This window comes from Arachis hypogaea, chromosome 1, assembly GCF_003086295.3.
Source record: "Arachis hypogaea cultivar Tifrunner chromosome 1, arahy.Tifrunner.gnm2.J5K5, whole genome shotgun sequence".
Lineage (NCBI taxonomy): Eukaryota > Viridiplantae > Streptophyta > Magnoliopsida > Fabales > Fabaceae > Arachis > Arachis hypogaea.
The window spans coordinates 108,341,558-108,356,251 of record NC_092036.1 but is presented as its reverse complement, the minus strand read 5'-3'; the positions used below and the strand labels follow the sequence as shown (position 1 = coordinate 108,356,251).

The following is a 14,694-nucleotide window of genomic DNA, read 5'->3' as shown; positions in this document are numbered from 1 at the left end:
TAAATAACAAGCTATAACTCAATTCTCATACTTATTTAAAAGTTTACGAGTTTACTTAACTAAATCTAATTAAGTTGCATTGTTATCATCACTTGCTGGTGGCGCACTTTTAATTTCTTCATCTTTTAATTTCTTCATCTTTTTGGAACACACTTTTTTTTTCTTATTATTATTTACACAGTTTCTGTTGCTGTTTTTTTTTTTCTCTTCCTCCTCTCTTTTCTTTTACTTTGTCTTTTTTTGTTATTGTCGTCGTCACTATCATCACCACCACGACATTCTTCTTCTTCTCCTCCACCTTCTTTTCTTCTTTTTCCTCTTCCTCCAGTTAAATATCACACAATTAATTTAACGATAAAAAAGTAGTACATCAAATTTTTATGTCACGTTTAAGAAATTTTAATTTAATGTCAAAATAAAAAATTTTATATATCACGATTAAAAAATTTTGATACTATCTTTTAATAAATATTGTAAAATTTAAAACTCTATTTCTTCCTCTTCTTTCATCATCATCATCCTTTTTTCTTTTTTTTATTCTTCTTCCTCCTCTTATTTCACATTCTCATCTTTCTTATTTCATCCTCTTAACAAGAACCTATGTCATACGTTTTCAAAATTTTGGGTTTAAAATTAAGAAAATTTTTGTATGTATCACGGTTAAAAATTTTCGGTGCTATTTTCTGATAAATTTTACATAACTCCAAATTTCTTCTCCTCTTTTTCATTTTTAGTATACCACACAATAAATTCAATGATAATTAACAAAATACATCATTTAGTTATAATTGACATATAAATTTTTTGTAAATGACACAAAAATCTTTAAAAAATTACAAGTCCAAAATATCTTATTCAACCAACAAAATACATTTAAATATGATTTAGAGCAAAAAAATACATCAATTTATTATAAATGACACAAAAATTGCTAAACCTCTTATATATAAATTCAATACTACCTAACTAATTCAATGATTATTATTTAGTTGAAAATGACACAGTTTAGAAATGTATATGTCATAGTTAAGAAATTTTGATGTCAAAATAAAAATTTTTTGTGTCACGTTAAAAAAAATTTGATGCTATTTTTATCATAAATCCTGCACATTTTAAAACTGTCCTTCTTTTTCTTCTTTCACATTCTCATAATTCTTATTTCACCTTCTTAACAAAAATCTGTATCATGGTTAAGAAATTTTGGTGTCAAAATTAAGAAACTTTTTGTGTTATAGTTAAAAAATTTTGATACTATTTTTTAATAAATTTTGCATAACTCAAAACTCTTCATCCTCTTCTTCTTCTTTATCGTCATCATCATCATCTTTTTTTTATTCATCTTTTTCTTGTTTCACCTTCTCAAAATTCTTCTTGAAAAAAAAATCAAACAAATTAAAGAAGAAGGAGAAATTTATAACGATGCAAAATCACTATGAAGAGAAGCAGGAAAAGAAAAAAATACAGACATCTGCAGCAGCAATAAAAAAGACGATAAGAAGGAAACACATACAAACGAAGAAGAAGAAGAAAAACAAGAAAAAACCAAAATACGAACGTTCATATTAGTAAAAATTGAAGTGTGTAAACACACTCTCACTAATATAATTAATTTTTGTTAGACTTTGATCAATTTAATAGGATTTAATTGCCAAAAAAAATTAAATGTATACTGAGACTGATTTATATGTCATGGTAGTGGTGCACTGTATGTTTAGAATTTAATAATATTTTATTAATAAATATTAAATAAGGTAAGTTTAGATTGCTTGGACTAATTTTTTATTTTTTTCCTAATATTATTATTTAAAATTTTTTGAATCAAGAATTTAACTATCTGTAAAATAGAACATATATACATTAGGTCGTAATATTATCTTAATGTGATAAATTCTTTGCTTTTAAAATTTTTAAAAGTTTAATTTTTTATTGGTTTTTATAATTTTATAAAATTTATAATTAAATTTTTATATTATTTTTTATTTTATAATTACGTTATTTTTAATATAAAAAATAATAGAATTAATTAAATATTTTTTTGAAAATTAAAAGTATTCACAGCTACGAACCTAATTAGATATTTGACTATATATTTTCTGAAAGAAACTTTTTGTTAATTTAACGTTTTTAACATAAAAATAATTTAATTATAAAATTAAAAGTAGTATAAAAATTAAATTAAAAAATATAAATACTTAATTATTATAAATTTAATAAAATTATAAAAATTAATAAAATAATTAAATCTTATCAAAACCTTTATATATCAAAATATTCAAAAAAAAAGATTTTATTGAAGATAATTTTATTCAAACGTTAAATATCATTGGTATGACTTTCCTAATATTAACCGATGGCTTCATGCCTAAGACTCTAATTTGAATATTTGATATTAATCCTTGATTGAGGGACAAACATTTATATCCAACATTCTCAAGTAACTAAATATAAACGGTAATATTTGGTTGACAAAAAAAATTTAAATTTATTTTATTTAATATTTATTAATTATAATAATTAATAAATATTAAATAAAATATATTTGAATTATTTTAATTAAATTTTTATTGTTTTTTAAACATGATTGAAATACGTATCGGTACTAAACCCTCGTATTTGACCCATATTTATTTACTAGCTAGATTAATAAGTAACGAATTTTGATTATATTTATCTATTTGGCCAAATAGTCAAAGAAAATATTATAACAAAGTCAAATTAAGGACCTTTCACTCTCATAACATCATTAATTCCTATCCAAACTTCTGACGAAGTAACATGCCACTCTCCATTGGTTTAATGCGGTTGTCCATATAGGCAGAAACAAAAAAAAAAAAAAATGCTAAGTTCAACATTTCCTATTAACAATTGCTTGTATAAACACACACACTACTACTTTTTAGGACCACATATCAAACACATTTTCAAAAACACATATATGTAAAGCACTACCATCATATTATAAGCATGATCCATTTAAGGTCACTTGCATAGAATACCATACATATTGCACAATCCATCATAATGACATAATAATGTACACTATTATATGTCCATCGAATTTCTAACAAGCATTTGATTGATTTTGCTTGTGAATGGTGACTGCCATTTAGGATGTACAAACACGAAGATAAACATAAATACAGAACACGATACGATACAGAATATACGAATACATAAATTTTAAAATTTTATAAAATATGGTGATACAGTATATATATATATATATATATATATATATAATATAAAATATTTTTTAAATAAACTATAATGATATTTGATATTTTATTATATTAAAATATAAAATAATTTTATAATTATTTTTAATGTCTTTTTTAAATGATTAAAAGTATTTAAAATATTTTTTATTTTAATAAATAATAATATATATTATTTATAAACCGATTTTAAGAATATATTAAGAATAAGACTGGACATGCTGACGCGTGATTATATTTAGGTATGTCTAAAATGTGTGTTCAGATACGATTGGACACAGTAAACGCGCGTATCGGACAAATATCGATGACTGTTGTGTTTAAAATGTGTTCGACACGCAAAAACAGCAACTTAACAAAGTATCCATTCTAATAATTAGATCGATCTAATAAATATAATAATAAGATCCCTTTTAGCAAAGTATAAATTAAAGCAAACACACAAGCAAAGTTATATTATTTCACAGATATTAACTTGTTAATTCATTTTCTTAACAATTATATATACACATATTTTGCTTATAGTTGGGGTATTCATTGTTGAGTGCTATAGAATTTTTTACTGTTCAGAACCTTTCACAAATAATCTTTTTTCGATTAAGTAGATCATCTATTAAAATGACTTAAATACGGTATTTTAAAAATATTTAAAATTCTTAAAATATATTATCAATTATGAACAGGGGACAAAAAGGGAGAAGCTAGTGGCATCAAACACAAGCTATATATCTAGAAGTAATGTTATCTTGAGTTACTGTGTTAACATCATTGAGCAGGATTACCAAATCCACATATTCGAAGAGGTTTATTTTAGAACCTAGCTAGATAGGACACTATTTATTAGCTCTTGAACTTAAATATCTAACACTGTTTGAAATCAATATCAATATACTTTGTGTGCCATAAATATAGTGAACTGTTGCAAATGGCTACACAGAAAGAAAGTGAATGCATATCAGCATAAGTAAGATTCATGATTCGTGGTGTCTGGCGTGGACAAAGAGAATAGGTCATTAGAGGTGGGGACAATTAACTTGTCTATTTACAACATTTCGGTACAATATTGATATGAATAATATATTAATTATCTTAAAATTGAGTGGATATAATTTAATTTCAAAAGTTATTGTATAATTATAAACATTTTAGAATTCATCTCTAAAATACGTGGAATATATATATGACAACTAATTAATAATTATTATACAATAATATTATACAAATATGAATTTTTCTCAAGTATGCTTGCTTGGAAAATTGAAATGTGTCCTTGACTCAGCCAAATTTTTGACTAAATTCTCATTTTGGTTCCTGAGATTCACGCGATTACTCATTTTGGTTCCCGAAATTTAAAATTACCTATACTGGTCCTCCAAATTTAAGTTTTGGCACCAATATGATCCCTAAACTCTTTCCGGTGATGATTAGGCAAATGGAGTGCTGAGATGACATTCTTCCTGTCACGTTGGACGCTGTAACGGCTAGTTAATGTGGCGAGAGTTGTATTTGTATCAAATTTAGTCCCCCTTATTAAAACTTTGTCATTATAACTCAGATAAATAATAAGATAATTAGGGTTTCATGGACTAAATTGGATACAAATACAACCCTCGTCATATTAACTAGCCGTTACAGCGTCCAACGTGACAGGAAGGGTATTATCTCAGCACTCCATTTGCCTAATCATCACCGAAAAGAGTTGAGGGACCATTGGTGCCAAAACTTGAATCTGGAGGACCAATACAAGTAATTTTGAATTTCGGGGACAAAAATGAGTAATCGCGTGAATCTCAAGTACCAAAATGGGAATTTAGTCCAAATTTTCAACAATTACAAAGCAGATTTAGGGTCTTCTGTTTTTGTGTATGAGTATTGTTTGTTTAAACATCATCAATTATCTATAAAATTATGACTTTTAAAATAAATATTTGTGATTAAAACATTTAATAACATCTTTTTGTCAACATCAACAACAATCAGTTGATAATATATATATAGAGTAGTTGTTCTTATAAAGAGATTGTACATTAATTTTGTTAGAGTATAATTAAAATCAAGTAGATCAATAAATATTATTTAGCATATCTAAATATTTATTATAGAATATTATGTTTTTATCATTTTGATTTTCTTAGCACTTATAAATATTATTTTATATTATATCATTCTAAATAACTTAATGAATAAACATAAATCTTTTCTCTACTATTCTTTCTTATTTTTCTAACAAATTTAGTAGTATTTTATATCTATACAAATTAATAATCAAACAAATGAAGTTTAATATTAATCAGAATGAAGTCATATTGAAAATTTTCAATCCCATCCGCCACTTGATGACCTATATAACAAAAATTACGATAAAAAAAGACTTTAAAGTAATAGATCATGATATGATATTACAATTTTAATAATTAAAATATTTAAAATTTAACATTTATATCTCTATTTTTTTGTAAAAAATATAAGATAAAATTTTATCATTGGTAGATTTCATCAATATTTCCTTAGAATGTGTTTAAACGTGAACATTAGGTATTTTCTTATGATTATTAATTAGGTACCTACTATAATATATGCACACTGACATGATATGATATAGGATACGTAAATATACGAATTTTAAATATACACACTGACATGATATGATATAGGATACACAAATATACGAATTTTAAATTTTTATAAGACACGAAAACACGATATATAATAAAATATAAATTATTTTTTTAGACAAATTATAATGATATTTTGATATTATATTGATATTAAAATATAAATTAATTTTTTAAATTATTTTTAATATCTTTTTTAATTATATAAAGTATTTAAAATATTTTTTATTTTAATAAACAATAATATGTATAATTTTTAAACTCATTTTAAGAATATATACATGTCAAAGATAAGGTTGCACACACTGACAAATGATGTTATTTAGGTATGTTCAAATGTGTCAAAAATTTTTTTTTTTATCTTTTAGTAAGACACAATTGGACACAAAAAACATGCGTATTAGACAATTATCGTGCCCAAAATATGTTCAACATATGAACAGGATAATTTAATAAAATGTCCGTGCTTTATAGAGTACTTATTTTAGATAGTATATTGTGTACATGCATCCAACCGTATTAATCTATAGTGGCTTGTATTTATACTTTTAATTAATGAAATTTAACTCTTTTGACAAGCAATTAAACTTGTATTTTTATTTATATAAATACTTTTTGGTTGTTTATGGTATCTTGTAATTCGATAAGGCAAGAATTATTTCGTTGTAGACCTGAGCTCAATTTAAGAGTTGTTGCTAGCTAATAAGTTACTACATATATATAAAACAGATTTGAATTTCCGACACTTACTAACTGAATATAAGTACTTTTTTTTTTGAGGAGAAAAAATTTCATATCCGGATATTACTTTTATTTTTTTGGTGAGCTATCCGCATATTACTTTTCAAAAACACGGGGCTTAACATGACCAGAATTATATGGGCTTCAAGAGTTTTTATAAGCCCAAAGTATTCAACGCGTAAAACTATGACAAAAAACGAAAGCCCTTACGCCTTCTGTTGCAATTTGCGAATGCAAAAGTTTTGGTATCGGCGCGTGCATGGCACGCGGAAGCCGCGAAAGCCCGCGAGTATTTCCCGCCACCAGCCTCGTAGACGCACTTTTCGTTTCCTAGTATTATACGTTCTTCACTTCACACTTCACACTTCACACTTCACAGTACAATCAAACTACGCCTCTTCAGTTTTCGTTTTGAAACCCTAATTCCCAGCAAGCAATGGTTGAAGCCTTCGACGACAATAGTAATAATAAGCTCCCTGAGCTCAAATTAGGTATCATTTACCATTTCATTCTTTTTAATTATTTTATTTTATTTTTCTTTTGTGATAATCAGAAGGTTGCTAATGTTTGTTTAATGTTTTAACTGTTGCCAGACACGAAGCAAGCCCAAGGGTTTCTATCATTTTTCAAAACCCTACCTAATGTGAGTATTTCTTTATTGTCTTGTCTTGTTTGATAGTATTTTATGGGGGGGGGGGGGGAGGGGGGGAACCGTTTTTAGTTTTCAAATTTGATTGTTTTGAAACTGTTGATCAGAAGGGAAAATGTATAGCCTTTAGTACTGCTTTCTCGTACTTAAAATCAATGTCATGATGAAAAGGGATATGGACGCGCATGCACACGGTCCATATCTTTTTATTCCTTTGCTCACGTTTGTAGTTTTGAGATGTTTTTTAAATGTTGACCCCCCCTCCCTATTTGCTTTCTTTCCCCTCTGCATTTCATTTATTTGGTTTATTTACTTGTTTCTATTACAGGATTCGAGGGCCATCCGGTTTTTTGATCGCAGGGTAAGTTAATGGCTGGTATTTCATCCTTTCTTGATTGTGATTTCAATGGTATATTGGTTTTGTATTGATGGAGTATGATACTTGAAGCTTATTTTTCATGAAAGTGCTACTTATGCAGATTTTTGCAGTTTTGCTGTATTTTCTTAATTGGTTCTTCATTTTTATTATTCAGGACTACTATACTGCTCATGGTGAAAATGCAACTTTCATTGCGAAGACCTACTACCACACTACTACTGTCTTGCGGCAACTGGGTAGTGGATCGGATCCTCTTTCAAGTGTAAGTGTCAGTAGGACCATGTTTGAAACAATTGCTCGTGATCTACTTTTGGAGAGAACAGACCATACCCTTGAACTCTATGAGGGTAGTGGTTCTAACTGGAGATTGGTCAAAAGTGGAACGCCTGGCAATATTGGCAGTTTTGAGGATGTTTTGTTTGCTAACAGTGAGATGCAGGATTCTCCAGTTGTTGTTGCATTATCACTTAACTATCGTGAAAATGGGTGCACTGTTGGGTTATCATTTGTTGATTTAACTAAGAGAGTACTTGGGATGGCTGAATTCCTTGATGACAGTCACTTCACGAATGTGGAGTCGGCATTAGTTGCTCTTGGCTGCAAAGAATGCCTTCTTCCTAGTGAGAGTGGCAAATCTACTGAAAATAGAATGCTGTGCGATGCGTTGACTAAATGTGGTGTGATGTTAACTGAGAGAAAGAAATCTGAGTTTAAAACCAGGGATCTGGTACAGGATCTTGGCAGACTTGTTAAAGGTTCTATTGAACCAGTTCGAGACTTAGTGTCTGGATTTGAGTTTGCACCTGGGGCTTTGGGGGCATTACTATCATATGCTGAGTTACTTGCAGATGAGAGCAATTACGGGAATTTTACTCTTCGTAGGTACAGTCTTGACAGTTATATGAGATTAGATTCTGCAGCCATGAGGGCACTCAATGTTCTTGAAAGCAAAACCGATGCAAACAAAAATTTTAGTTTGTTCGGTCTAATGAATAGGACCTGTACAGCCGGAATGGGGAAACGGTTATTGCACATGTGGCTAAAACAGCCCTTGTTGAATGTTAATGAAATTAACTTGAGACTTGATGTTGTACAAGCATTTGTAGAGGATACTGTACTTCGGCAAGATCTGAGGCAGCATTTAAGAAGAATATCAGACATTGAGCGGTTGGTACACAATCTTCAGAAGCGGAGAGCTGGTCTTGCACATATTGTTAAACTTTATCAGGTAGAACTTACTTACAAGCATTATTAGGTTTTATTAGAAGATATGTATTTCGTTTTTCTTTGCTATGGCTGTCTTAGGTTTGATTTGTGGTCCACCAGCAAAGGATGTAGTATTTTTTCCAGATTGCTTTACTTTAGTTTAGATTTTGTAATTAATAGTTTCCTTTTTGTTTTTTGGCAATTGATTCCTTTTTAGTACATAAAAAAAGTGTTATTATTGAAATAAAACAATAAGTCAAGAATTTTGGGGTTTTATCCTTTTTATCTTGGTTAATTTATTTATTATTACTGAAATGCAGAGATGTTTTAGTTTGTTATTTTTAATATGCTTTTTATTACGTAGGTTCTCACTCAGAACTGTACACATTTTGCTAATTTTATGTCCTCTCTTTTCACTCCATTGTTGTCTTGACTCTTGAGTGCAGTCAAGTATAAGACTACCTTATATCAAAAGCGCCCTAGAAAGATATGATGGACCATTTTCCTCAATGATGAAGAGCAGGTACTTGGAACCTCTTGAGTTGTGGACAGATGATGATCACCTAAATAAATTCATTGGCCTTGTAGAAGCTTCTGTTGACCTTGATCAACTGGAGAACAGAGAATACATGATTTCCTCAAGTTATGACCCTACACTAACTAAATTGAAGGAGCAGCAGGAGTCATTAGAGAATCAAATACATAAATTGCATAGACAAACTGCTGATGATCTTGATCTTCCTGTAGACAAGGCATTAAAGTTAGACAAGGGGACACAATTTGGACATGTTTTCAGAATCACAAAGAAGGAAGAGCCCAAAATAAGGAAGAAGCTTAACTCCCAGTTCGTTGTACTGGAAACACGTAAAGATGGAGTGAAATTTACCAACACAAAGCTAAGGAAACTTGGGGACCAGTATCAACAGGTACTTGAGGAGTACAAGAGCTGTCAGAAAGAGTTGGTTAATAGAGTAGTTCAAACTGCTGCAACATTCTCAGAGGTGGGCACATATATTTTGTTCTTTGATCATTTGTTTCTTGTAGCCTAGATTGAAGAATCTTGCTTCCGCAGGTGTTTGAATCTTTAGCCGAATTGATTTCTGAACTGGATGTGTTATTAAGCTTTGCTGATTTGGCTTCCAGCTGCCCGACACCTTATACAAGGCCTGAAATCACTTCATCGGTATTCCATTATGGTTATTTGCAGTTTTTCATGATAGTTACAGCATCTTTTTCCTGTCATTTTGCCCATTTTTGGTGGGAAGCTCTTTCTGAGAAGTACATCTTGGCTGTAATAGGATGAAGGAGATATTATTTTAGAAGGCAGCAGACACCCTTGTGTAGAGGCACAAGACTGGGTGAATTTTATACCAAATGATTGTAAGCTTGTAAGTTTTCATGAGATCATTGATGATAAAAAGTAGAATTTCTTCATTTTAGTTTGGGGTGAGTGTGATTTAAGCTTTTCTTTTGCATTTTTTTATCATACCAGATCAGAGAAAAAAGTTGGTTTCAAATAATAACAGGGCCTAACATGGGTGGGAAATCAACATTCATCCGCCAGGTAATTTTCTGTACCACATTACTAGAGAAATTAATTACTGGCATATTGTCCTAAGAATTCAATTGTAAGACCATATCATTCCATTTTTAGAATATTTGAATCATCATAACTGATTTGGACATTTGCTCCCCTGCTACCAGAGGTTTGGAGATTGAGTCATCATTTTCTTTCTTTTTTAGGTGGGAGTGAACATTTTGATGGCCCAAGTTGGCTGCTTTGTTCCTTGTGATAATGCCAGCATATCTGTTCGTGATTGCATTTTTGCCCGTGTTGGTGCTGGTGACTGTCAAGTGAGTTCTATACCATATAGTTTGCCCTAGTTGTGGGCACTTTTTCTTGTCAATAGTTTTGTCTGAGCCTTTTGCTCTACATGGAGCAAACCTGTCTCTAAATTACATAATTGAGTTTAGTTCTTCGTGTATCACTTTAATATACTTTTGTTATTAGAGTGAAAAATAACACTAATGAGTGACTCTGGGTTTTGTGAAACAAACCAAAATTATTGTGGTATCTATAATGACATTAACAACTGCTAAGTCATTACTTCTGTTTGCTCTCCTTCTAGAATGTTACTCTCTTATTCTTGAGGTTCATATGAAAAGTTGTAATTTTATGTTTATTGTACAGTGTGCAATGCTACTAATTAAATATATAATCATATCATACTATTCATTCTATTTTTTTTTTAAAATCCCCCAGCTTCGAGGAGTTTCTACCTTCATGCAAGAAATGCTTGAGACTGCATCAATATTAAAAGGAGCTACAGACAAGTCCTTGATAATCATTGATGAATTGGGACGTGGGACATCAACTTATGATGGATTTGGTTTGTTTCACAATCCAGAATTCCTTTAATGTGTTGGTTGCACAATATATTAAATCTGAATCCTATTTGTTAGAGTTCTTGTATGAACACATTAAGATCTTTATATTGTTTGCATGAAACCAAGTTATACTTTGTTGATATATGGTTGTTAGTACAAGAGTAAAATAAAATTATATGGATTATTGATTGATGTCCAAATTTTCTTTAATATGGCATACAAGGTTAACATGGTAACTGCTTTATGTCCAGTAAAACATTGTTATTTGATATGCAGGTCTTGCTTGGGCCATTTGTGAGCACATTGTTGAAGTAATCAAAGCACCTACTTTGTTTGCAACCCACTTTCATGAACTGACTGCATTATCCCTTGAAAATGCAAGTGATGATCAGCAGAAGCGAATTGTTGGTGTTGCAAACTATCATGTTAGCGCGCATATTGATGCTTCAACTCGCAAGCTAACTATGCTATACAAGGTAAACACATCCTAACATGCTTCTGCATTAGTTTGTTAGTTTATTGGGTTTGAAGTGTGTTCCTCATGCCACTTTATTGATTTTAGTGTTTAGCTCTTTTCAATATCTTTGGATGAGAATAAAAGAAAATAAAAATCCAAATTTACATTGTAGAGCTCCCATTATGTTTGTGAAGCATCAGAAGGTCAAAAGCATCATATCAATCTGAAATTGCTTCAACTTGCCCGTTTTCTTATGTCTTAGGTTGAACCAGGAGCTTGTGACCAAAGTTTTGGTATTCATGTTGCCGAGTTTGCAAATTTTCCAGAAAGTGTTGTAGCCCTAGCCAGAGAAAAGGCAGCAGAGTTGGAAGATTTTTCTCCCTCTGCACTATCCTTAACTGACACCACAAATGAGGTATAAAATTTAGCATTATATTGTGATTCATTCCCTAATTATTATAGTATGGACTCTTATTTTTAAGAGTTGCAGTAATCTTTCCTACTCATGGATCATTTTCTTCCCTTCTACATGTTTTCCTCAATTGTTGAATGAATTTGCTTTGGAGTTTGTATAGCTTTTTCTCCATCTATTATTGTTTTCAATGGAAGCAATTGTCTGACATGTGAATTTGAAAACAATGTAGAAATAGTTGCTTCAATTCATGCGTTTTTGCAAAATTGTAATAAATAAAACTCTAGTACAAGTCTCATCATTTAAGCAAACCTATGTGGTTGAATATGCAGTTTGGTTCTAAGCGCAAGAGAGTATATGAACCCGATGAAATGTCGCAAGGCGTTACAAAGGCTCGCCAAATCCTTGAAGCGTTTGTTGATTTGCCTTTAGAAACCATGGATAAAATGCAAGCTTTGCAGGAACTAAGGAAGTTAAAAGATAATTTAGAGAAGGATGCTGAAAACTGTCGATGGCTGCAACAGTTCTTGTAGCTGTTCGGAAAGGGGAGTTGCATGTTGTGAATTTTGAAGTGCTTTTTTGATGTCTTGGTGTGTCCATGGGTTGTGTTAAATATAGAACTTGGGATGGCACTTGTATGCAGGTTTTTTGGGGAGGTTACGTTTCTGAAATTGGCCTGTATGAAAATAGATATGTATATTCTAATCTATGTTTTTATTTTAATTTGCGTAGTAAACTTTAGGCTTGTCTCCTAGGACCATTGAACAATATATTTAACAGCAGTTATTAATCACATTATCAGAGTATTTTTCCTGATTTCTTGTCTGAGTATGGAAATGTCACCATTATGATTTGTTAAGGGTTACCCTTCTTGAGTTTAAGTAAATATTACGATTAATATAATTTTATTAGTGAAATTATATATTAATCTCGTTTAAGAGTTAGATATATTATGGTGTTTGTTTTGGTATAATGATAAATTCCGAATGGAATTTATTTTTCACATCAGTATCTATTTTTTTTAAAAAATATATATTATATTACTATTTTTACTAAAACATTTTTTTAATTAAATAAAAATAAAAAATATTTTTTTATTTAATTTTTCAAAAATCTTAAATATCCTTACTTTATTTGATTAGATAAAAATGCTCTTTTAAATTAATCAAATTTTAAAATTTAACTGATCCTAATTTTATATTTTAAAAAATTTAAACAACAAAATAAAAATATATCTGTGAAAATAAAAACAAATTTTCTCGTGTTCTTCTCTCCTCTTTGTATCTCTTCTCTCTCTCTTTCCCTGGAGCTCGGTCTCTCTCATTTCTTTCACTGTGGCGTCGCACTAAAGCTCTCTCCCTCTCTTGTCTCCGGTCTCACAATCAAGGTCGTCGTCGCTCTTCGTGTCATCGGTCGTCACCGTCTCGTACCTAGGGATGTCAACAGGGCAGGGCGGGGGCAAGGGATGCCTCCCTACTCCCCATCCCCGTCTCTATTCCCTGCCGTGGGGGAATATTGCTCTCCATTCCCATTTTTCACAGGGTCTCATTCCCCATCTCTCTAATAGGTTTGACTAATTATTAATTTCTATAGGAATAGAGCTGAAAGTATCCATCCTATACAAAACAGCAAGATTTTATACAAAAAGTCCAAACGTCAAGATGGTGACTTTCAAAATGATGCAGTGGGAGACGTCATGGCGAGTCAGAGCACAGAGCAGTGGACGAGGTGGGAGACACGACATCAGAGAGGAGAATAGAGACGACAGAATTGTGGAAAGGAACGCCACGAATATAGAGAATGACACGGTGAGGGTGATGGAACGGTGAGAGGTGACAATACAGTGAGACGGGAGAGTGGCGAGGGGGTGGCTGCAGAGAGGTTGGATGGAGTATGGATGACGTTAGAGATCTATGAACTAAAGAAGGGTTATGCAAATGAGAATTAGAAATTTTGAGTCTCTCTCTCTCTCTCTCTCTCTCTCTCTCTCTCTCTCTCTCTCTCTCTCTCTCTCTCTCTCTCTCTCTCTCTCTTCTCTCTCTCTCTCTCTCTCTCTCTCTCTCTCTCTATATATATATATATATATATATATATATATATATATATCTATATATATATATATATATATATATGGCATGTGAAATGACTAAAAAACATATATAAGAAATAAACTATTAAGGACAATTAAGCAAAATTAGAATTTCGGGGATTAGCAGAGACGGGACGGGAATCCCCACTCAAGTCCCCACGCATGCCTCGGGGGAATTTCGTCTCCATCCCCATCCCCACGGAAAAAATTTCCCACAGTCGGATCTCCATTCGGGGCAGTCCCCGCAGGGATCCCTACATCTCAGAAAATTTTGCCATCCCTACTCGCACCAAGTCGCGCTCGTGCACCTGCGCTTCATCATCATCGTCAGCCTCTCCCTTCCGGTAACTCCCTCTCTGTGATTTTAATTATTAAAGCATTGTTGTGATTTTTGTAATTAATGTAACTTGGTTTGATTTTTGAGATTTTATATTAGTTGCTAATTTTGACAAAATGAAAAACTTAAGCATCAATTTTATATTAGTTGTTAATTTCTGTACAATCACCACCATGCTTAGCCCAGAGAGAAGCTTGTGGAAGATA

General features: G+C 31.0%; 1 protein-coding gene across 1 annotated transcript; it reads left to right on the top strand.

Moving 5' to 3' along the window:
• The first annotated feature begins 6,779 nt into the window (after positions 1 to 6,779).
• On the top strand, positions 6,780 to 12,878 carry LOC112708767 (DNA mismatch repair protein MSH2). The gene is made up of 13 exons (XM_025760704.3): positions 6,780 to 7,062; positions 7,165 to 7,214; positions 7,549 to 7,581; positions 7,754 to 8,827; positions 9,252 to 9,806; positions 9,878 to 9,988; positions 10,104 to 10,193; positions 10,298 to 10,369; positions 10,549 to 10,659; positions 11,069 to 11,195; positions 11,470 to 11,669; positions 11,913 to 12,065; positions 12,395 to 12,878. Exons 1-13 carry the CDS (start codon positions 7,008 to 7,010, stop codon positions 12,593 to 12,595), a joined length of 2,832 nt encoding a protein of 943 aa, XP_025616489.1. The 5' UTR covers positions 6,780 to 7,007; the 3' UTR covers positions 12,596 to 12,878.
• Positions 12,879 to 14,694: the final 1,816 nt, after the last annotated feature.

Bases quoted from the DNA above. Each gene is read 5' to 3' on its own strand.
- LOC112708767 (XM_025760704.3), top strand. From the start codon at position 7,008: ATGGTTGAAGCCTTCGACGACAATAGTAATAATAAGCTCCCTGAGCTC. The intron at 8,828-9,251 runs GTAGAACTTACT...TCTTGAGTGCAG, and splicing joins ATATTGTTAAACTTTATCAG to TCAAGTATAAGACTACCTTA. The intron at 10,194-10,297 runs GTAAGTTTTCAT...TTATCATACCAG, and splicing joins TACCAAATGATTGTAAGCTT to ATCAGAGAAAAAAGTTGGTT.